Source organism: Synchiropus splendidus, chromosome 13, assembly GCF_027744825.2.
Source record: "Synchiropus splendidus isolate RoL2022-P1 chromosome 13, RoL_Sspl_1.0, whole genome shotgun sequence".
NCBI lineage: Eukaryota > Metazoa > Chordata > Actinopteri > Syngnathiformes > Callionymidae > Synchiropus > Synchiropus splendidus.
The window spans coordinates 16,629,134-16,653,816 of NC_071346.1; the positions used below are offsets into that span (position 1 = coordinate 16,629,134).

The following is a 24,683-nucleotide window of genomic DNA, read 5'->3' on the forward strand; positions in this document are numbered from 1 at the left end:
CCTCACATTGACACCTTGTTTCAAACGTGTAAAGGGTTGTCAATCTTTTCTTTTTTTTTTTTTTTTTTTTTGGGCTTTGATTACCAAGTTGCCGGTGCAGAGCAGGAAGTACTTTGTGTTTAGCCGAGTGGGAACAAGATGGTGAAGCTCTGTTTGTTTGACACAACTGCTTCTGCTTCAAACCCCAGAGAGCCTTTCAGAGCTGCGAATATCACACAATCAAAACCGCTGACTGCTCCACTGTTATACATGCAGTCACTTTTCTTTACATCTGAAGAATGGATTTTTGAAGTGTTTTTTTTTTTAGATAAGATGATGGCCAAGATTACTTAAGAACCCATGAGCAAACTGACCAATTGTCAACAATCGTGAAAATGATACCAACTAACTATGATCACATTTCATTGTTTTACTTCCAGGAATCAACTGGATCAGGAATCTGTCAAACAAATGACCCACAGTCCACTTCTCGAGCACAATCAGCTACTTAACCTTTTTGCTACTACAATTATATCCAGGTACTGTTAGCATAAGTGAGTGCTTTTTCCAAGGCATATTCTGAACATGTTTTACTCAACAGGAAATAGAACGAAAAAGGGAATGAAAAATGGCAATGGGAATTTGCCATTTAATGGGCAGACACAGTAGCAACTGCCTCTGCTTTACATTGCAGAAGGGAAGATTTGATATCATGTTTGTGATGTTAATACCGTGAATGTTTCTAATTTTTCATCTTGCAATATAGATATGAAAACAATGTAGACTTAAGCCCTTTAGAAATTTTTACTTTGGGAGGGGTGGATGGCTGTCAGAGCGTGTTATACATCTTTTTCCATGGTCCTCCTTAAATGGCAGATTCCTGCTTGGCAGATGGTTAGAGAGTGTTTCTAAGTTTAACACCCTCCAACTTGCGCTCCTGCGCCTCTCTCCTTATCGGCCTCGCTCCGTATACAGCATCAATGGAAACCCCTTATTGTCTTCTTTCAGAAACCATCAGTTTATTTTTATATGTTTATCAGAACAAAGGTGCAGAAGTTATTGTCCAGAGAAGGCGACGTAACGCTCTTCGCACTTGCACGCTGAATCCACTGCCACTGCATGAGTGCTGGGGGCTATGGTAATGGCACTTATATGAGTCTCTGCTTTCAGATGGAGTTTGAATTTACTCGACAGGGTAAGCCTTTGAGGTGCGACGGTAATTTGAAATGTCAATTCCTGAAATCGTCAATAAAGGGTTGCGCTTGTAGCTGTCGAGTGGAAGTAAATTTTGGCTCTTAGTGCCGCTCCGCTAAAATCAGATGCAGGTATTTTTTCCACAGCAGATGTGTCACCCTGATGAAGGACAAGTCAAGTGTATAATGTAAAGAACACGAAGTGGATTCAACATCTGATAAATTTCAGAAGATTTTCCTGCAAAAAGGGCGGTGATGAACACAGCTATCAACTGAGCATTAAGACTTGTGAAACCTATAGATGAAAAAAAACAAAAAAAAATAAACGATCTAGATTCTTAAAAGCTGCAGCATTACCTCAAGCAGACGCACAAACCCAGACCCTCGATCTGTTTGCAAGAATTTTCACTGGCAAGCATCAATTTAAGATCCAACACTTAAGAGGTTCAACATGTTGATTTATAGTTCAGTTTTTCCTGTAATTCTCCAGAGAACTAATTAGCAGAGGAGTCAACATTAACACTTTGTTGTTACACTCTGGCAACAAACACACTAACACTTTTCTCACTGTCAGCGTGACAGAATTATTTTCTCGAGTCTCGAGGAAAAGCCTTAATATGCGTCTGTCCTTTGCCACAATGTCTAAATGCTCATTTACTCCCAGTCTAGACGCTATCCTCTGTTTGTTCCCTTGTTCACAGGCATCATTTGACATGGGCTGATATTATAAAGGAGAGAGGCGACAGTAAAATAATGAGATTTTGATTGTGTCATTTTCAATGGAAATAATATGTATGAAAACTGGCAAGTCATTTGAGCACAATGGGAAATGTCAGCGCCAAGGTGCAGCGAAGAGAAATGTACATTAATGTGTTGCTGCCTTGTTGGCACACAGGCTACAAGACAACCTGGTAAGAGCACAGAAGTCTAGCATTAAAACTAGGGTTTATCCAGGAGAATTGTTATTGCGTTGTTTAGAATGTTTATCAAACATAACAGGCCTTTTGTCTCACTCCATCCCCCTCCCCTTTTTGACCTGGCTGCTATTGAATCGGAGGATTACATAGACTTCACTGGGTGATGGAGTGAGCGGACATTAGCGCTGAACACGTACCTGGCCAGTCTTGGTTCTCTCGCAGACAAACGTTTCATATGTTGTTGCAAAGGTGGGCGCGTTGTCGTTAATATCCAGCACTCGGATGTGGACCGGAACATGGCTGCTCTGACGTGGGTTATCTACAGGGAGAAAACAGAGACAGCTTGAGATCAATCATCATTACTCCCTCCACAAATACTCTCTTACTCACACTAGCCAGGTTAATGGCAGGTGACTTCACGACCCACTCATTCAGGTCCTAGTTTTTGAAACCAAAACACCCCTTGCTCAATAAAGTGAGACTATGTTCACCACAGACGTTCGAAAAAGGTCGAGACAGATGAGGAAACATGTAGGAGTAATTGCACTAGAGGTTACTGAAGTTTATATTTCAATCGACTCCTGTAAATACTCTCAATTGACTTACACATGAGTAAGAGCAGTTTAGGTGAAACCAAGATTTGTCAGGGTGGTGGCAGAGAGATCATTATAATTTCATTTTCAACTCCTACACGTTTTATGAAATGAAAATGAAAATGGTGTGAAATGGCTGTAGCCTTAGAATAACCTGCCAACTCCCCAGTGAAATTCTTCCCGTACATTTTAATGGGGTTGCATCAGAGCTCGTGGATGAAACAAGCAGCGACCGTTTCTACTCAACGTCAGTGTTTGAGTTCATGAGTGAGCCATTTTAAAACATCCTTCAAACGTAATTAATCCTCACTATTTATATTTCAATCCGGGCTGGAGCGGAGCACCTATGCTTAAATGAATCAAATACACAGACCACTCGGTTCAGTGCAGTCACCCTTTAAAGCTTTACTCCACTGTAAAATCACACCCAAACATTTTGTCCAAAGCCTCAAAGGAAGATGGGTCTCCTACTCCTCTCTGCACCGCAGCCTCGAAACGCTGTCCGAAAATGAACAAAATTACATCACTCTTGCAGCGGATGTCCCGTTCTTCTGCATACACACCCGCAATGTGGATTTATCTGCTGATGAAATTCAGTTCTAGTACAATATCCTACTGTTTAAGACAGATTTGCTAAAATTAAACGGCAGAAAATTATAACTTTGGACTCCTCTGTGTCTACTAATGCCAGCCTCGTGAATATTCATGTGTCCTGGATAAAAAATAAATTAATTAAAAAGACGTCTCAAAATAACTGTTGGAATGCTCAATAACATGATCGAATAATAAACCCACTGTGGCTAAACATAAGGACCAGCTTTTTAAAACACATACAATCGAAGCACTGGAATGAATCAGTGTACAGGTCAAAATGCATTCTCTATTCAACTCTTTTAACTCTCTTGAAGACATAATTGACGGCAGAGTGTAGTGGGCTTCAGCAAAGAAGAAAAAAAGAGCTGGTGCTTGAGCATCATAAGAGGGTCTATCTGTGCACATGCCGGGTGTGGACAATACGGTGAGTGAGGGAATAAACTGTCTTCTTTTTCAGACTCGAATGACCTCAATGAATGAGCCACAATGAGCAGCAGCATTGATCCAGATCATCAATAGGTGTTAGCAGATACATCTGTGTGGGCGTACAGACAACTACATGCAATTTAACAGAAACTTTTATCCACAGCAAGATGCACAAAAGCGTATCGAACCATGACAAAGGTTCAAGTCTAAAATCAAAGTTCTTCATCTCGCGTAAGCCGAACAACAGCGCTTAATGAATACACCCTTCCTTTCAAACTTCACATTTTCAGGAGTGAAGTCTGCTGTCCTTTTTGTGCACTCAACTGATCACTATCTTAAAGGGTGTGAATTGTACCCTATGGTTTAAGTGTTCTCGACAGCGTTAGCGAGATAAAACTTCACCTTAACCAATGGTGTATAGAGATATACCTATACAAAACGTTGATGGAAGGAATCATGGGATTGATGGAGAGCAGCTCGCTGTACAGACAAACAGAACTATTTACAGACTTCTTGGAGGAGATTTTTAACCGCTGCAAAATATTGTCTTGAAAGGTGAAGCAGTTTTATTTGCATGAAGGAGGAACGTGTATTTGCCGTTGCTAAACGCTGCGGCTCTCTGGGTGATGAAGTCGGCGTGACGGCTGAATTTAGCCTTTTGCAGGAAACACACTCACAGAGGAGCGTTTGACAGCCATGCGCAGCTGCATTTACAGGTGACATCGCAAACCGCTCACGCACAACCAAGGAGTGTTTCCAAAGACCCTAGATCTGAACGTTGATGTCAGAAGCTCAGGATCTCAACTGGGAATGCCGTTGCCAGGTACTAAAACACCAATAAACTCAGCTTGGATGAATAAAACGGAATGCTTTGGTGCGACTAGAATGTATATAGTATGAAATGAGTGAGAGAGTGCGACTCCACTTATAAACAGGTGCATGTGTGAAATTACTAACATTTAACTTTTGATTTTCATGCAAAGCTACTTGGTTAGATTGTGAGATTTGATTACTAAAAAGAAAAAAAAAACACCTGAGATCTTGTCTACATCACTCGCTGCAGAAATCTCTGTCTCCTTAACCCATCACACGTTTACAAATGTATTTTTGGGCAACAGCCGCCATATATCTGTGACATTTTAACTGTAAATCTGAATCAGTTAGCAGTACCATTTAGAAAAGCACTCATGGTTGCACTCATGATCCTCAGGGTTCGGACGCAACACTGAAGAAGGGGATATTAGATTCACTTGAACTTAAAAAATATCAGAGCTGATATCCCAGAGGCAAAACTGTTAAAAAAACCCCACATAGATTGTTACGTATTTGAGTGTGTTATGTGGATCATTGGAGTTCCGCAACAGATGCGTTTGCAGTACTGTAGAAAATGATGAGCTGAATTGTGACAGGTCCTGTCTGATGCACTAGTTCCACAGTATTGGTGGTGCAGCTCTGGCAAAGTCCAGTTTGCATGGAAATAAGGTTGAGCAGTATCAATGTCCTTTAGTGGTTAAGTAATAACTGTCAGCTGTTGAAATTGCTGGGCAGGAAAGCTAATACAATCGGAGGAATCCGTCTGGTTTCAACATTTCATATCATATGTGATATCTGAGAGACCAAAGAGCATGCACAACTCACTGAACTCGGTGGCAATGATTGAAATGTTATGCCAGGCTGTGTCTTCTCTGTCCAGGCTTCTGAGTAGGAAGACGGATCCATTGCCCGGGTGGACATTGAACAGGCGGTCCATGTCAGTGCGCCGATCGATCGAGTATCTGCCACAAAACAGACAGAAGAATTAGATAGCTTCATGTGCGTATATGGCGGCACAGAGGACATGAGTGCACAGAACACGTGCTTGACATTTGTTTAATGAAGGGAAATGTCACAAACGAAAATGAAACATGTTGCTGCAAATGGAATTAGGAAATCGTTTGACCTAACACTACCGCTTCTTCGCTCCATCCCCGCTCACCTTCTATTCTTTATTTCGCTCTTGTTAAATGCCGCTATCGAGGCTTCAAGACAGAGTAAATAATAGAACCGTGCAGAATCTTTTTTTCTTGCTTCCTTTTAGTAGAAAATAAACTGCTTTCGGTTGCAAACTCTGAGCTGAGACTACAAGCCCAACTTCCTCCTGTCAACTGTCACTTTCGCGTCAAACCGAAGAGTACAAACAAAGAAATACATAAATATACTTTATTCCATTAAGCCTTTGTTATGACTAGAAAGCGTGCAGCAGTAAAATTATACTTTGGTGACACGTTGTGAATGGCTCATACAGAACAACAAAGAAATGATTTCAATTGTCTCTGAGAGTGTGTGGGTGTGTCTGTGTTTGTGCATACAAGCTAGAGAGCGAGAACTCCCTCGTGACATGACAGTTTAAAAGCCCTCCAATACGCGCTCAAATTGGAGTGGACTAGAGCGTTTCTGTTTGAATAAGAGGGGGCAGTGTGCAAACACAGTAAAACTAATTCTTAAATTCATAAAAAAAGATCATCTAATTCACTGGATGATGAATAGAATGGGTTCCCATCACAGGTTTTATGCTTACGTTTTATGCTTTATTTTCAGAAACCCAGTGACAATTATTTTAGGAGAGAAAATCTGACCTCTAACAGTGTAATTTGATTGAAATCTATAGTTTTTTGAGATGGAGCCTGCTGAATAAAACCACTCAAATGGGATTGAAACAACAGTGTATGACACCAAGACCCATAGAATGGTTGGCAAAATGATATAAACGTTGTGAAAAAAAGAAATCAGGGCTATCTAAAAAGGTGATTTAGGAAATAAATAAACCTGTGGTGTAGAGCTGGGCGATTTACCGATAATACACGGAGACATTTACAGCTTTAAACTGCCGTAAAACTGCCATGTCGGGTATGTCATTTTCCCCTTTCTTGTAAGTCTGTCTCTACCAGGGCTTCCAGCAGCCAATATTTGAACGTTTATTTTTAAAACCCGAATCAAGGTCTTGTTACTGGATGCACCTAGCTGATGCTAGTTTCAGTGAGACGGTTTTTGCTAAATAAAATGGAGCATCTCAGAGCCAGTCCTCTGAGGTTGCAGTCACATGATTAACACCATCAGTGTGATCGAGGGTCCTGGGGTGTAGAACTGCGGTGATATTAGTTGGATGTTGGTTGTTTAATCCAGCTGCAGCACCGTTGCTGCATTAGGGTTGTTGAATTACAATGGCAGACCTTGTTATTTCACATTAACAGCCTTCTGGATTTATAAAGAGTAAAAGAAAAACACTTTAACACTACAAATATTAATGATATGATAATGATACATTAACCAAAATAATTTTTTAGTCAATTGATTTCTATTTTTGCCATAATCACTCAGTCCTGCTGCGGTGGATGACAAGAGAAAAAAAAGATTTCAGGGTGGTGATTCATCTTTATAAAGCATCATTTTTAGACTGAGATCAGCACTCACTAACCCCATCATTTGCACGTACACGTCAGTGGTGGTTGGAATTTAAATGTCAAGTACAGTCCTAAAACCTAGAGGCAAAAGCGACATTTAGCCTTCTAACTAAAGTGAACTAAAATGAATATTAGATGGGATATGTTGATTGAAAAGTCAGCAGTCTCTTTGGTAATCTACTGATGTTGGCAACACAATTATTTTATTCCTCCTGTTTCTCGACATTTGTGATAGTATTTCCATTCTTACTTCACTGGGCTCCGCGCTCTATCGGGGTCGATGGCGCTGACAGATCCCAAGGCCACGCCCACTGCAGCATCTTCTTTCACCTCCATCACGTAATGTCCCTTGTTAAAAAGCGGGGGCTCGTCCACATCCTCCACGCTGATTCGAACTGTGGCCATGTCTTTAGAACCCAACGGCATAAACCGAGGGTCTAACTGCGTGTTCTGGACCTGGATCTCCAACGTGTACGACTGCTTCCTCTCATAATCCAAGGGCTGCAGAGACAACAGGAAATGGGATGTGACACTAATAAAATCTCAGTAGATGAAGCTATAGCATAAATATGCACTTATTTGGCAGCATTGCAAGTACGTATAATGTCATTACAATTGTACAGACATTTAAGAGGATGAGCTGTGACACACTCACTCCACTGGATAGTCCCTTTTAAACAACCTTGATGGTCTAAAGAAAACACTGCTTTATTTTTGCAGTTAAAGCGGTTAAGTGGACGAAATAAAAGCTTGTGGTTAAGACCCTTAAATTCCCTCCACCAATAAGTGGATAGACGTGAGGTGAGGCAGACCAAAGCCACTGCTCCCCCAGTGAACTCACAATCACATAGTTAAGTTCCTTCAAAAATAAAAGAAACCTTCGATAGTTGCACTTTTTCATTTGTTATTTATTTGACTTCATTTCCTATACTGAGCCAAAGATGCTGACTTTCAAAGGAAGAAATAAAACCTGGTGACAGGTTAGTAACACGTTCACTGAATGTGAGATGAAATAAAATCACTTGAAAATGATAAAAGCTTCTCCAGGTTGTTTAAAAACTGATGATCATATCTCATTCTTGACATCGGCGGTGGAGCTGTTGTTACGTTTGCAACAAAGAACAAAGTCTTAGATGTATCTGAGGGCCTTTTTTTTCATGAGCTCCTTGAAGTTCCTTTAAGGAATTGTGGATATTGTCCTCATCTAGTTTCCTGCTGACACCATAATCATTTCATTCTTTGTGTCTTAGATAATGTCAGCAAGAGGAACAAAAGAACATGTGGAATTTGATTGTCTTCCAGTATAGACACTGTAACGCAGCGAATCATTTCTTTACACCCCACGGCATGAAAGGCTTGGTTCCTGTGTATTTGCTGCTGCAGGAGCTTGGACGGGGGGTTGTGAAGGTGAAGATGAATACGTTTAATTTGGCTTCTTTCATCTGTCAAGCGTGCCGTGGCTTTGCATATTTCAAACTATGTTGGAAAAGGACTTACGTGGGCAGTATCCTTATGAGTAGATAGAGGTGGATCTGCTGATTCATTGTGACAGAGATGGTTTAGGAGACAAATATTATGAAAGGCTATCACTGAATTACGGCTGAGGAATAGAAAAATAACATGATATGTGCTACTTTCCACTCAATCGTCGGTCTATTTGTAGGGCAAGCAGCTTCCTGACCGGATGATTGAAAGCAGCCTCTGAGCCACGCTTCCATCTCTCCTGTGTCTTCTCACCTTGCTGACAACAATGACTCCCTCCTGTGTGTCTTTGTCCGCAGAGATGTTGAACATGTCCATGCCGTCTCCACCGATGATAGAGTAATGCATTTCTGCATTCTTCCCGATGTCTCGGTCAGTGGCTTTAACTCTGCCGACAGGGGTCCCAGGCTTATATGATTCCGGGGCACTGAACGGGTAAATACCTGAAACAAACAAAGTGACAATTGTTTCAGACATTTTTTTTTATTTCCAAGTAGAAGCACCACAAAATTACAGTAAAAAAAACCCCATAGAATTCCTGTCTTCCTGTTACTGTAAGATGTGTGGATTAATGATGTGTAAATGAGGTTTCATGAAACAGCATAGATGGGTTGATGAGGTTTCATGAAACAGTGTCCTGTTTTTCTGAGAAAATGTTTGGACTTGAACAACAAATTCAACGAAACCCATGGGTGCGTGTATGTTGCTCTGCCTCCCATCCACTGGTTCCTGAATGAACAAAATCAGCAGCCTGTTTAGGGCCATGAACACATTATTTTATAACATAATTTAAGACACTCAAGTCTCGTCCCACTCATTCTGCAACGCTGCCAATTCTACTTTCACTTTAGTACAGTGGTTTTATACAGTGGGGTAAAAAGAAAGGCAACAATTTAATAATCTTGAAAATATTATCCATTTCACAGTGAAAAGACATTTGCAACCTAATATTTGAAATACCAGTATTTGAAAAAGGTTGTGTGCAATACTGACAAAGACACTGTTCCGATTTTACTGAAAAAAATAGCTCGGTCAGTTTTAGACATCACTAAATCTAAATCTGAGCCATGAAAGCCAGTTCCCAAAATATCACTCACATTGCCCAGTGATGAAGAATAGTTAGAATAGAAACTCCAGCTTCGGAAGCCTGTTGTTACAACACTTGAGGGTTAACTCCAATCTCCATGCAACGGCCGTTACCAAGGTGATATCCTCCTTGATGCAACATAACCAATAACAACTTGTTTTCTGCTGATAGGAGTCACACAAACGTGTCTACATTAATGCAAATGAGACGTCACTCTGCAACGTACCCCATGGGTACTTTCACATCAGAATACCTGCATTAGTATGTGTGTGAGCATCGCACAGGGGACCACATGTAGTGTCTAAACCACTTGAGTGAGTAATTATATGCTGCTGGGACACAGCAGGCATCAGCCGTTCTGGCAGCTCGACAGCCCTCAACCTGCTTCTGTTTTGGTGTCTTCATGTCAGTTGTTTATGCGTGTTAACACGGGATGTCTTCCTGTGTATTCAGTCCACTTGTTAATGAATAATTTCCCATGCTCAAGATAGACAGGCTTGGTGTGTGTTTAAACTCCAGTGAAAACAGCTTTGTTCAGCCTGTAGTTTCTGTTCAAAAGAAGGGTCTGCACTTCTAGGGGTGTTTCACCAATATATGCTTGGTATCTTCTCAATTCACATGAAGCCACAACCCTCATCTCAGAGGGTCTTATAACCATTGTTTCCATCGAGGGAGGGACAAACCCACGTGGTTTGATCCCACAAGTGTTCCGTCTTCTTTCACTCACTGCAAGCCAGTGAACGATACTTATCAAGGGACGGTCCATATTTTTCAGAAGCCGTCTGATTGCAACACTGTCAAAAGGATTATTATTCAGATGCAAGACTTTTCTTTTTCTGCCTTTGCAAGGAAACATCCTCCACCTTAGTCTATCTTGCACACCCTCCCAAGTGACATGATAGCTATCTTCTTCATGTCTTTCTCCTCTCTGAACATCCCTGAACTCCCTGTCCAGACCATCTGGCCTCCCTAACTTATCTCCAAACATTTCTACAGGATCTGTCTCTCTGATACCCTGGTTTGTAATCTCCTTCCCAATGAAAGCCAGAGCATCCTGCATTCTGACACGTCTGACACTGCTTACTGTCTTTATGTCAGAGCTACTGTCTCGGAACCAGGCTTCATAGCGGGCCTCAAAATTGTACGATAACGCTCCTCTTACACTCAGGCTGCCACTTTTCTGTCACAAATGTCAGTTGTCTCTGCTGGTTCCAACCTGTCTGCACTCTCCTCTTCACGTCCCTTGAACTCTTCCCTATGTCTATTACTCTGCACGACTGATTCCAAATACATGGAACTGTTTTCGCTACTTCACTCTTAATCCTGCCTGCATTCTGTTTGGCTTCCACTTGATTCCCCGTCTCACCAGATCACACATTCATCTCTCCAGTTTCTTCTCCAACTCTTCTTCACTCCAAATCACCATATCAGAAACATCAGAAACCACAGTTTCTAAATATCCCCCACTGTTCATGGCTGCAGTGGGGGTTTAAATCAAACACAGAAAACTGTGCTTGCAAACACGACAAATCAAAAGTTAAAATATTCACACAAACATAGTCACTCAGTGGAGACCACTGTTAGCCAGACATTTGACTAGGGCAGGCGCTGTGGCAAATCATAACTGTAACAATTCTGCTTCACAGAGATCGCTCTGTAGCTTTGGCGTGTTTCAAGCAAGACTCAAGCTTTTCCAAGAGCAATTCCAGGAGAGTAAAAAGTAAAAACTCACTTTAATGAGGAGGTTAGTGGTGTCCTTTGTTATCTGGAAAATTTTCACAATAACAGTTTTGTATTATGTGTTTTGTCGATAGAATCCTCCAGGGGATGATAAACTATATATTGTGGTCTTGCTCTAAATATGATCATACGTGGAAACCCATTCCTCATATACAACATTGCCCTGGCTTATGATTCGCAATAAAGTTAAGAGAGAAAATAAGAGAAATAGCCATGTTATCTGGTGCATAACAAACTCAAGCTCCATTCTGATTCAATTTGATATATGAACTTGTGTGTATAGAGCATACAATTATTTCACCTGAAGCAACAGAACACCAGTCAGCACTTCAACAACAGACGAAGGCGGTTCTGTGCCCACATCTAGGAAATCATGACTGCAATATTGCCAAAACTGCAGACACACTGATAAAAAAAAAACCTGTAACAACAAATTTCCCTGATGTTATATGCTGCTTCGCGGGTCAACTAGTTCACCCTCACCACTATTTCAGGCTTCGTTTGATGCATTCCGCGGTCTGTTTGGTCCCCTTCTCCGAGCCAGGCACTTAAACAAACAAGTGGGAGTCTGGTGCAGCCCAGAGGAGGACAGAGGTGACACAGATTTCATCTCTACTTCTTTCTGGCTGGATAGAGATTGTGTTGCCTTCTGGCACTGACAACGACAGCACTGATTGGAGTCCTGGAGTGAAGTGAAAATGAATTGACACACTGGACCAAGGTGCGCAGGGTGTTTGTTCTGCTGGGATTCTGAGGCGCTTATACCAAGAGCCACGGAAGCACTCCCAAGAGTACGTTGAAAATCTGATGTCGGAGGCAAAATGAGGAGATGAGGACAACCACCATAAAACATCATGTTATCAGTCAGTCTTCAGTACAGAAGACCAACTAAAGCCCTTTGGTGTTAACTACATGCGATTGAAAGACTGAAATAATCTTCTCTCTTTAAGCATTTTACGGAAATTAAAAAGCAACAACAACACTGCCAATACATCACAAGCAGCTTATCCATTCAATGATGTCAGTTAGCGTTGTCATGGAATTGCTATGACCAACCTCAATTTGGACACTGCTCCTTTACATAAATAGAATTATTTGTTCATTGTAGTTGACCCTTGCTGTAAGAACGACTTTTTACTGCCTTACTGTTAAGGAGGCCTTTGAGCGTCGTCTCTCAAGCAGCCTTTGAAACCCAAACAAACTAAAATTAACAGTGAAATAAAATTCTGAATTTGAACAGCACAGTAATGTTGTCGATCAATTCTTGTTTGAAGGGTAGAGACAGTGCTCCATTTCAAGGACTGCTGCTAAAGCTTTCCACTTGATCCACAAACATCAATAGTGAGCTGGGAGTCTTCACTAATAGTGGTGGCCATTACCGATTTAGTCAATACCATCGGCTGCATCTATTCAGCCTTTAATTCACGATTAATCTCCATTCATCCTTCTGTGCATTACGGGCTCGCAATCGCTCTTCAGTGACTTGCTTTGTCCGGACCACACCCACACACCAACCAACACGGAGGGAGCTGATCTAGAGGGACAAACAGTCTAACAAAGTTTAATATGACTTAAGTGGCTCTGGAGACAAATTGAGTTCTGGTATTAATCCGGACCCGTTAAGCCTGATCTGTTCTTTACCCTACATTGTTGCAAAACTCAGTTAACATGGAGACAAATTGTCAAAACATGTTGAGACTCCATGTGCGAACAGTCATGTCACGCCCCACCATTTGAGGGTAGAACGTGCCACATAAAGCATTAGCCGCCCACTGCTTTCCTCTGAACGTCAGAGAAAAACACAGCGCTAATCTCTAACTATAAATATATGGAGCAGCAAAATTGATAATTCATTGATAACTCTTTCATGTAATATCTTTATTCATGGATTAACACAGTGGCATCATTCCTTTCTCAGAGATTAGCGGGCCCATGTGAGCCCACATGTTTACAGTGTATGTGCTTGTATTATGAGGCTTTAATTAATTGTGCAGGATTTTGGGGTGATTAAACACAACTTAGCCTAATTCCAGTTGCATACGCAGCTGCTGTATACTGCTTTTTTATCGTGTTTTTTTATGGTGCCTCAGCAGCAAGGGCTTCACGGGCAATGGAAAGTGATGTACAGGTCGCCTTAAACAGCCAACACAGCTGTTTATTGACCTCACGAAAAATACTTTAGACTGAAGGCCTTGTTAAGGCTGACACTCATTCTTTCCCGTTACCATGGAAACATTAAATGTACCTGCCGTCAAAGTGACTTTCAAGACAATTAGTGAGAAAGTCAGCTGAACTGTGAAGACAATGTGTGACTGGTTTAATTTGAAATGTACCAGCAGCTTTTGTCTGCATATTAAGGTCGCAGGAGAGGGATTTCAGTCTTACTGTGAGTGAAGCGGGGCGGGTTGTCGTTGACATCAGTGAGGCTAATGTTAACCATGGTGGTCCCGGTGAGTCCTCCTCTCTGGCCAGCCATGTCTTTAGCCTCGATCACAACCAGGTAGTGTTCCCTCTGCTCTCGATCCATATCACCGGGACCCAGGGCCGTCCGGATTACACCTGGATAAACATAAAAAACTTGCTTTGAAGTGATGGAGAGGATTTCTCATAGAGATGTAAAAAAAGGCTACACATTTGAAAGAATGCTCACTTCTCAGTGTGAGTCTTTGATAAAAGAGATTGGTTTATCTCTGAACATTGTTTAATAAAAAAGATCGTTGGTTGTACTGCACTCTCTACGCCAGTGGGCACTTGAGGTTTCATGATACAGTGTCCTGATTTTCAGAGGCCACTAGATGGCACTGTGTGCTGTAAAATGTTTGGACTTGAACAACTAATTCAATGAAACCTCACATCATGTCCAAACCACGAGCGCCATCTATTGGCCTTGGAAAATTAAGACACTATTTTGTCAACACTGTTTTGCAATACTGTTTCATGATACCTCATCTTCTCATGACTACTCTTTGCTATCATTTGTCTTGAATGATATTAATGTTCAAAGTGACTACTCTCAGGTGAAAAGAGGCAGCTCTAGCTGGTGATCGCTGTATCCAAAATAAGCGTACCGGTATTTGGGTCCACGGAGAAGTATGGATGTCCTTGGCTGATGCTGTAGACCAGTTTAGCACTGCTGCCATACATGCTGTCATCAGCGTCTGTTGCTGTCACCTGGATGACTGAAGTGCCTGCAGACACATGAAGATTCAGTGAACATCAAAGAACGAACGTTTCTGACGGAAGAGGAACACTCCTTACCAATGTCGGACCTCTCTGGCACACTGCCGATGTAAACCTCCTTGCTGAACGTTGGCTCGTTGTCGTTGATGTCATGCAATTTCACAGTGAACTCAGTTTCGGGCTCCAGTTTTTGGCCAGTCCGTTTATTGACGACTGTGGCTTTCAGGATGTAAAACGCCTTCTCCTCTCGGTCCAGTCGCCGAGTAGCATGCAGGTCCCCATTGTTCTCATCGATGACGAAGATCGTGCCAGCCCCTTCGCCAGAGAGAACATACTTCACCACGCCGTTCCCGTGGTCCTGGTCTGACTGGAGCTGCAGAGAGACAGACACATATTACTCTCCCAAGACACTGCTGACAGTGCTTTTCATTCCTCTACCTCCTCTGGCACTGTTTCTCAACCACCAAATGTATGTATTTTATATTTTATTCAGTATGATATTAAACATTTGTTTTTGTTCACTTAGTGTTTTCACTGACTGCCACCTCGACAGGGCACAAGAACCACACAGTCAGCTGCTATTTTAGTTCCACCAGGCTTTAGATCACCCCAGTGGCACAGCCAACACAGCCAGTATTCGCAATTAGTAATTCAGTCCATATCCTGTGATTTTATGATGAAACACTTTGGTTTGGGATTTGATTTTACATGAAAATGCAGGATACAGCAAGCTATCATGTAATAAAATGAGTTGTAATGTTCCAAAATTGATCCTGAAGGATGACAATGGAGGACACTTCCTGAGCAGCCAATCCTTTTTGATAACTTATTTTGTGAATTATTATTATTTGTTACTCATATTGTACAACATTTTATTGATTCAATGAATGTTGTTTTTCCACAAGATCACTCCTCAAACATGTTTTCACAGAGTAGATCAGGTGTTTGATCATCATTGCTTTACATCCTGTTCCACCTCTGATCAGCCTCATCTGTCGCTGTGTGGATATTTGATTTCCTTTCTGTTGCGTATAGATAGAATGCCTTCATGTTACACAGCTTAAGATGTGGACGGATCTGCAAGAGGAAAGTGCGGACTGCTTTATATAGAACCAGAGTGAGGAAGACCAAAGAGACAATAAAAGTGTAGTCAGATAAAAAACAGTCTTCTGAAGCCATGAAAGTGAAGCTGAACATGAAGAAAGTACAGCAGAAAGCCTGAGTTGGTGTTGGTGCCCGGAGGAGTAAACATCTATCGGATGTGCTGAGATACCTGCAGCTCTAACCTGCCTGGTTCCCTCTCGCCCTGTCTTTGTCTGTACTTTCTGACCTGAAGGTTCCAACTGTTCACCTTTCATCCCTTCATACCAGCTTCACTCCTTCAGGCCAGGTGATAAGGTGAATGCTTTGATTATTTCAGTGTGCGTGTGAGATTGTGAAAGACAGATGGAAACATAACTTGTCTTTTTCTCTGACACCTGTATCTGTCAGAAATATTAAATCAATTTCTAGAAAAAGTCTTTAATTCATATAATTCAAAGGTGCATTAATGTTTCGGAACAGTCCCCATCTTGTCAATCACTTGTCAAATATTAGCAGTTCTCAATTTTAACGCAAATGTAGCCGGTGCTCTCTGGGAGCCAATCAAAGATAAATAAATAAATGAATAAAAATGTTGAATAGAAAACAAAACAGAAAAATGTTATTACAGTATAAATATAAGCAGTCGTCCCATCCACTACACAAACGCCAACATTTGAGACACTGTCCAAGCTGTCACACCTTTAACAAGTAAATACAAGTGGAAATAAACGTCACTTGGGGTCCAAAGTGAAAATAAAGCATCCCTTGGTTATCATTTTTAAATGATCATTTTCATTATCATTTTAATACAGTGCATGTGAAGTGCAGGCAAACAGTTGAGGTGGAAATTAATGACACTGGGTTACATGTAAATGATGGCAGCGCACCACCACGGCGTAAATACAAACTATCAGGCCATCAGAAAAACCATCTCTTTTTAAAGATGAAATCTCACGCAATGTAACATATTAAAACAAAGTGGAAACACAAAACCAATGGATAACCATCTTGCAGGTGGACATGATCATGGTTTTTTTTGTGTGTTTTTCACAGAAGAATCCCAAAAGAAATATCACAATGACAAGTGCTCTGCTCGCAGAACTCAAGTCGTGCATTCCAACCGAACACACAAAAAGACGAATCACGTGAGGATGGCTGCAGAAAAGAGAGAGATTTACTTCTCAAGATTCACAGTGTCATTATTGCCACCAATTCAATAAAAATAGTGAATAACTGAATACATGGACATGAGTAGTTATTCATAATAAAGGAATAATGAATATGATGACACATAATCATATATCAACTAATAAGTCAAAAATAATCTGTTAACTTTTTTTGTAAATAAACGCAGCTTTAAAATATAATAAAAAAATAAAATATAAAGACCGCAGCACCATGCAGTTCTGAAAATCTCATTGCAGCACTGTGAGCTGGTGTGTGGCCTCTTAAACCAGTCTGCAGACTGGCCAGTGCAAGGCTTTCGCTTTCAACAAAATGGCTTTGTACCTACTGAGTTTTCTGCCTCTGTAAAGTCAAAGGAGCGAAGCAAATCTCTGTCAGGTTTGGGTGATACTGCACCAAAGAACATGTAATGTAATTAACCCAGGAAGATATTCTTGTAACACTTATGTTCTTAACTGATAATGTGACGCAGGGACGGCTGACATTTTCAAAATTTATTACAAGACAAGGGACTCCGATGAGCCCAACCGTCCAGTTACTATTTGCAGAAAATAAAGGATTTATCTTGTATTTTCACACAAATTCAATATCATTTTGGGAAAAAAAATGGTTATTAACTGTTTTCCATTGAATCTTACTGCAGTAGGGCTCAAATTAAATTGCATACAGACCGGCACCTTATTATCAGAATCTTGATGAAAAATAAAAATGCAAGTACGCTCTTTGCCTTCTGCACATTTCATGCATCTTGAGTAGAATTTTAAGGTGCCCATAATGTTAGTGACAACAAGAACAGGCAGTGGAGGCCAGTTCTGTCAAATAAATTCACGATTCATGAGACATTCTTAATCTCATCATCATCAGGAAGGAGCAGCAGAGAATGTTCTTCTTGAGGCAGCTACGGAAACTAGGACTGCTGACGAAGTTGCTGGTGGAGTTCTACACAGACATCATCCAGTCCATCCTCACCTCCTCTATCACCGTCTGATACAACAGCGCCACCTCCAGGGACAAGAGCAGAGTGCAGCGCATCGTATGTTCTGCTGAGAAGGTGATCGGTTGCAGCCTGCCACCTCTTCATGACCTGTATGTCACCAGGACCCAGAGACGTGCAGGTCAGCTCAGAGCTGACCCTTCTCATCCTGGACATGGACTGTTTGTTGCTCTTCCCTCTGGCAGGAGGCTACAGTCGATCCAGACCAGAACCTCGCATCACAGGAACAGCTTCTTTCCCTCGGCCGTCAGACTGTTGAATTTGTGATCAGCCTTTGTTGTTTATTTTATTTTATTTTATTTTATTTTATTTTATCTGTCAGCACTTTATTCCAAAGCAATAAATAAAATTCTGATTCTGAAAAACAGGACATTGCATTGCGGGTCGCGCAACAGCGCAACGGGTCGCTTGCACAGCAATTACCTTCAAAAACAGCTAATTGAGAAAACAGTTCTACAGAGCAATTGCTTTTTTGGAATGAAAATTGATCCAGAAGCATGAATTGGCGTATTCATGGGAAGTTTTGAAATTCCTCAAGTGGCAAAGACATGGAGACAACCACGTGAAGACAACTTAAAGAAAGAGACTCCAGCTAGATGAATCCAATTAGAGAGTGGAATTATCAGTGAATTTTGGAAACAAACATTGATCCTCTGGAATGCACTGATTCCCCAGCTGTAAATAGGGACTTTACTAAAAAATCTCTAATGATAGTCAATTCTTGGAGACCTCCCTAAACAAAAACGTACTCATCTCTGATGAGTCTTGGGGGTAATTAGACTCAGCCACAATTTTCAAAGACTGAAGAAAATGCTTTTTCCTTCCCTTCCCTCGGGCTTTTTCTGGCACACTGCTGATAACCCACCCTGCACACACACCAGGCGCCTCTGCAGAGCAGCCGTGTGTGCAGGGATGCTGGGTCACACCTCATCAGCCTGCTGGTGGTATAAGACTAGAATATGAACTGGATGCAAAGCCGACACCAGCACAAGCTATATCTCTTGAGATTAAGGTTCTTTTTTTTTCCTCTTCTTTTTTTTTTAACTCCACACGGATCGGGAATTCAGTTTTGTTGGGAGGACGCAAGTTTTGTCTTTAAATTCCCCATTTTAATTACTCCATGGTAACTGTAGCTTCTCAACCGTGTTTTCCTCATGTTATTCTTGAATATTAAAAAAATACATGCAAAAAAAGAGAAAAAAGGTTTAGCTAACCAGGCAGGCTTTGGCAACTGTTCATTCGTAGTAACTGAACTGTCAGGTTCTGTTGAGTTCTACCTGATGTAGAGGTCCTCTCCTATTAAGTTGAATTTCCATTCTATTGAGATGGCTCTAGAGAAGAGGACATTTCTACAGGCGGGCTCTACACTGGAGATGGGGAACAGGTGTCTGGTGAAGACAAGAAATTGGGACATTTTCAGAAGCAAAAATGTCCTCCACGTATAGAATTAACCATCAAAACAAGTCTCCCAGCAGAGAACATTTTGTAGTCACCAAAGTGCAAAGGAAAGTACACCTTAATGGATCAGATCAGAAGTGAAAACACTGTTGTGTTGGAATTCAGGAGGCACCTGTCTACATTTGTTTGACCAGATCTGATGAGATCGCAATACCTATATTTGGTTTGTTTCATTACTGTCATCATTTTTGCTGATTTTGCCCCACAAAAGGGTAGCAAAAATAGCAAAAGAAAAAGATGAAATCTAGTCGCTGGGTGGCTTTCTGATCTGTCAGAAACATTGGTATCAGAACCTGATATTGATACTAGATAAGATCGACCCCAAGATGAAAATATTATGAATCACTGTTTTGATGGTGTTGAGAGCGATAGAGCTCAGTGAAGTTCTGAGCCATCAAACTAGAGTGGGTAGGTTTGGGATAATAGCCTTGTGTGAAATATAGAACATTTGCTTTCTTCTGTACATCACTTTATCAAACAAAGCTTCCAACAGTGGTCACCTGTGGTCAAATATCAACGTGAAAGCCAAGTTCCATTCATCATACATAGCATGTTAAGTATTACCATCTCAGCACATCTGGTCAAGGATTTCAGAGTTGTTCACTGACATATATGTTCTGATGAATTGAGGTAGAAACTTCTTAGTTTATTAGCCACTTGTGCTGATGATAACTTGTTCGGTATTCAAGCCACAGAACCTGCCTGATAACAAAAGCTTTTCAGTTCGGCATTACCATTACTGATATTAGTACGATCTTTAAAAACTAACAGCAAGCAAGGATTTAGTGAACTATAATAATGTGCGTGTGTGGTGTACGTTCACCAGATTACTCTCTCTCTCTTTGCAATGTTTTTTTCTCATTCAAAGTTCATAATGCGTTTGTTCGAAGGTCTGCTAATCTAATTCTTCTCTACACCTTCACTCTTTTGTATCTTGTCTTTCATCCTTGTTCGACATAGTCCTCATCCCATCCTCACCCACCCTCTCCATCGCCTCAATTTCTCTTACATTCTCTCCTTTTGATCCGTCCTACCTTCTCTCTCCTGTGGTGTTCAGTCTGATTTGATCTGTCAGTCTTGTGAGGCAGCAACACCCCTGTTCTTTCACCTAACACGAGTTGAAGAAGCCTGCAGACATTTCACCACAGCACATTTCCAGAGCAGAGTGCTGTTTCTGGAATCATTATATGTCCCGGATCTCTGTCTCCACAAAGCCCCCGGCAGTTAAACTATCACTTCATGCTGACAATGATTTTCTATGACTTTCACCAGAGCGATACGGAAGCTTGTGATGAGCCCAATAACAAATCTACTATCAACTTAAATTCATTACTTTTTAAAAACCAATCTGACACGGTCACTGCTTGTAACATTTACCAAAACATTGTTTTATTCGTATTGATATGCGTGGCAAGTGATACAATGTGCCAGCTTGTAAGCTTAAAGGGGCTTATATCAGATTACACAGCAGCAGAGAAAGAGAACTGCCTGAGTCAATCCTGCTGCTGGCTACTGCATCCTCTTCATCATTTGAAAATTAAAACACTTTTGAGCCTCTCATCAGGCCCTCGAGGAGAAAGGGAAATTGTTTTGTTGTGAGCAAACAAGACCACAATTTTCAAAGCACATATCCTATCAATTAAACAATCAGAAAGAAGGGACGCGTTGGCGAATTATGTTTATCTTTTATGGGTTTTAGATGCAGAGTGTCAAGGCGCGTGTATTCAATAGGCTGTCTTGCATTCTATCTTGCACTTGCTCTTGTCATGTTTTGCATTAGGCCTGACAATGCCACTTAAAGGCAGTGCTCACAGCTTGCACAGAATTATTATGACTATTTTTTTTTTCAAGGTCCTGTTGGGGGAGCTCACACTTTTGTTAATAATGAAATGGGTGCGGATTAAAAAGTAATGACTGAACGCCACTTTTCGGGGCCCTCTTAGTAATGACCCACAGAGAGGAGGTGGGACATTTTTATCAATTCACTTGTTAGTAGATAGTTAATGCTTCTGAGGCACAAGAATAAAACAGTTGTCACAACTGTTTGCAGCACTATATGAGATTAAAACAAAGAGTCTTCATATTATTGAAAACTGAATTATTTTAATGTAACAGCTCAATTTTCTGTTCAACAGTAGCTGTCTATTGGATTCATGCATCACACAAAGTCATATCAATGACTCCAATAAGTCAAATGCAACTGCTTTTGAAGCTAAATCATTGCTGACAGCGAGGCCTTGACTTGTTGTAAGGGCGTGCAATGCAAGTCTTTTCTACTTCTTACAGCTCGTTCTTCACCTAGACAGACACAACTGTTCATTAAAAAAACATTTCTTAAAAAAAAACAAAACGCCCCCAACTGGTTTCGGAAGTTCATTTCCCTCCCTTTTAATTGTGCAAAACCATTTTAAAAACATATTACAACGTGGCATTGCATCGACCAGAAAGGGCAGAGAAAGTCTGCTGACACCGTCTTTCTTCTACGTTTCCCTCAATCACAGCAAACTTGTTTGTTTCAAAGCCGACTTTGTTGTTCTGCCGTCAGACGGCAAGCCTCATACAGAGCAGCACAATACCTCCCGGCATCTGGCTGCTGATCAAACAAGCACAGCTACAGCTATCAACATTCTGCACTATGTGCTAACTTCGCTAATTGCCTGAATGTGACGATCCACTAAACACAGAGGATGCAGAAATACATTTTTCGTTGCCTTTATTATTATTTTTATTATTATTATTCCCTTTATTGCTTTAAAAATGTATCAGTTTGGGATGCCAATGAAGAGCAGTGCAATGTTCTGTCTATCTATCTATCTAACTGTCTATCTCAGAAGGTGGCCTACTGTAAAATAGAAAAATCTTCAGTGTGACCCAAAGGTTGGGACGGTGCATTTCCTAATTTTAGCAGATAACATTGAGCTCAGACAGAGTCGTGGATTGGAAATCTTCACTGGTTGGATTTCTGATCCATCAGAAACGTTGGCATCCGAGCCTGACACTGGATTGGATTGATCCCAAGATAAAAATAACTCGGCCATGTACGAAGCACCAGTACATGGACTCGGCTCCTGCGAAGGGTCACGCTCTTTTTCTCTCTACGATCAGAGTGAATATTCCTCTTCACGCTCTGTGTCAGTCAAATTCGCTCACCAGGTGTCTGTTTTGTTCCTACTGTGAAACTACAAACTCCTCGACCGTGGTTGTTTTTAATCTCCATTTCCTGTAAAACCGTAAAATGTAGCTCAGACTGACGTTCCAGGCATAAAGTAGGAACTACATCAGGTGTAAATTTGCCTAGAGGGTCAATAGAATATAACTTAAACCAGCCATCGACATCATAAGCAATGCACCACGCAACAAACTGTCTTCTCAGTGAATTCCTGACAATAATAGAAGCGCCATCGCTTGACCAACCCAAAATCTACTGATACTTAGCATAGAATATCGCAGAGCTAATGTGACTGTTTTTGTGTGTTTAGTAACAGAAGCTCTTGGCATCTTAACTAACTTGGTTGTTGTTAATGTTCTATATGATACAGTATTGAGGAAAATATCTGTTGTTTATATTCTCGAATCAATAAATTATATTCAATAAGATTAAACTTTAGTAGTTCATAAGTGCTAAAAGTTATGAAAAGAGAATCCCTTCTAATCAAAATGGAAAACAACTGAATTCCAAATATAAAATGTAAAAAAAAAATTGGGAAAAATAATAAAGCAGATTTCATAACGCACTATAATAGGAACATGCTGCAAAAGTATGAGACCTGGAAAATCAGCAGGAAAGCACACATCTCTGCCAAGCAGCTCAGACTTTGTATAAAAATCCAAAATGCAAAATAAGAATGCTAATTCGCCAAATATTAACAAGAATTTCAATTCTGCAGTTAGCATATTTTATTCAACACTATCCCTTTGCTCTCAACCAAGATGTAGTGATCAGCAACTTGACTCATTCGAGGAGTCTCATGCGACAGAATTTTGGCAACAGCAAGGAACAGAGCTTACCTTGCCAATGTACTGGTAGTCACTCCCGGTGTATTCCTCTTGCAGGAAAAACTGATTCCACATCCAACCCCGCCTCACTCTCTTGAGCCGTGGTCCCCTGTTCTCTGCAGCAGTTCCTTTTGCACTTCTGGGTTCTGCTTGTTGACCGATCAAAGCTAAAGCATCCAGGTAAAGAGCCAGGCATAGCACGAGAACCCCCAGAAAAATAGTCCTCATGTTTGTGAAGATGTGACTGTGCTGAGGTTTCTGTTCTTCTATCTTGCCCCCAGGGTTCCAGTGAATTCTGAGCTGGGTATATCAGTCATAGTCCTTCCAGTTGAGATGCTCGGAGCAGATGCTGTGAAAGAAAAACAAGAGGAGAGGTCAGGAAGTGTACAATGAATTAAAAAGTTCTGCTTATTAATTATGCGTTATTATTTTTTTATATATTTCACTTAGTGTCCCTTTACTCCAGAGGCACCAAAGATTCCGAGAGTAAAGCTTTTTATCAAGACAGCTCACAATGGTATGCTTCTTTCCACGGAGTATGTTAGTTCTTGTGCTCCAATGAAGGCAGTTTGTTTACACTCAAAAGCATGGCAGTGCAGAACAGTCCGTCTCTGCTTCGCCTTATCTCCCCATGCATGTGTCAGTGCTTACGATTGTGCTCAAGTGGCAAATGTCAAAGTGAGGATGGGTAATTGGCTGACGTCCAGAGTGAGGCAAAACACTGAAGTAAAATCACACCAGGGAGCTTGGTGCTTCCTGCTAGTGTAACGTCACAATGGGTCTTAATAGAGAACAACACTTGGATGCAGAAAAAATAGTTACCTGAATGTATCAGTACTATGAACATGTGCCAAGTCCTGTTAACAGGCTTCACTTTGGAGAGGGAACACTGAGTGAAAGCCCACATTCACTGCCATAAAGGCATCAGTATAATAGGTATAATAACAATGCAACTGGCATCATAGTTTATTTCCTGTGTTTTGGTTTTCTGCCTTTATTTTCTTTTTTTCAGTCCTACTTTAAAGTCTATCATTTCCATGACTAAATCGCCGTTAAATAACAATTTCAGCGAAGACCTTGCTCCAATGTTGAGGCATATGGTTGCTCCAACTTGCCCAGCTGCAAACCAGGAAACACGGCAACATATATTTAAACTGGTGTGTCAGCACTATTTTAAAATGTAACATATTTTAGCAAATCCCATGCAATGTGCTGTTCCACCAGCCACACATATTGTATGTGCTATTTTAGTACACACAAACAGTAATCTCAGTTGTTGCCATCATTGCTTGACAACATCTTAACTGAGTTATTTCCATTTTCTTTTCAATTATTT

At 41.0% G+C, this 24,683-nt stretch overlaps 1 protein-coding gene across 2 annotated transcripts in view; it reads right to left on the reverse strand.

Annotated features, from left to right (window-relative positions):
* cdh6 (cadherin 6) overlaps window positions 1–24,683 on the reverse strand; it is a 54,772-nt gene that overhangs the window by 10,061 nt on the left and 20,028 nt on the right. The window contains exons 2-9 of one of the 2 annotated variants that reach the window (XM_053882848.1): window positions 23,360–23,696; window positions 14,710–15,004; window positions 14,520–14,639; window positions 13,837–14,010; window positions 8,880–9,067; window positions 7,393–7,643; window positions 5,341–5,477; window positions 2,287–2,408 (exon numbers count right to left, since the gene is read on the reverse strand). In XM_053882848.1, the coding sequence (XP_053738823.1) occupies window positions 2,287–2,408; window positions 5,341–5,477; window positions 7,393–7,643; window positions 8,880–9,067; window positions 13,837–14,010; window positions 14,520–14,639; window positions 14,710–15,004; window positions 23,360–23,575 (1,503 nt within the window). In that variant the 5' untranslated portion in view covers window positions 23,576–23,696. Of the gene's footprint in view, window positions 1–2,286; window positions 2,409–5,340; window positions 5,478–5,677; window positions 5,828–7,392; window positions 7,644–8,879; window positions 9,068–13,836; window positions 14,011–14,519; window positions 14,640–14,709; window positions 15,005–23,359; window positions 23,697–24,683 lie in introns of those variants that run through there. The other variant, XM_053882849.1, reaches the window with a different exon arrangement.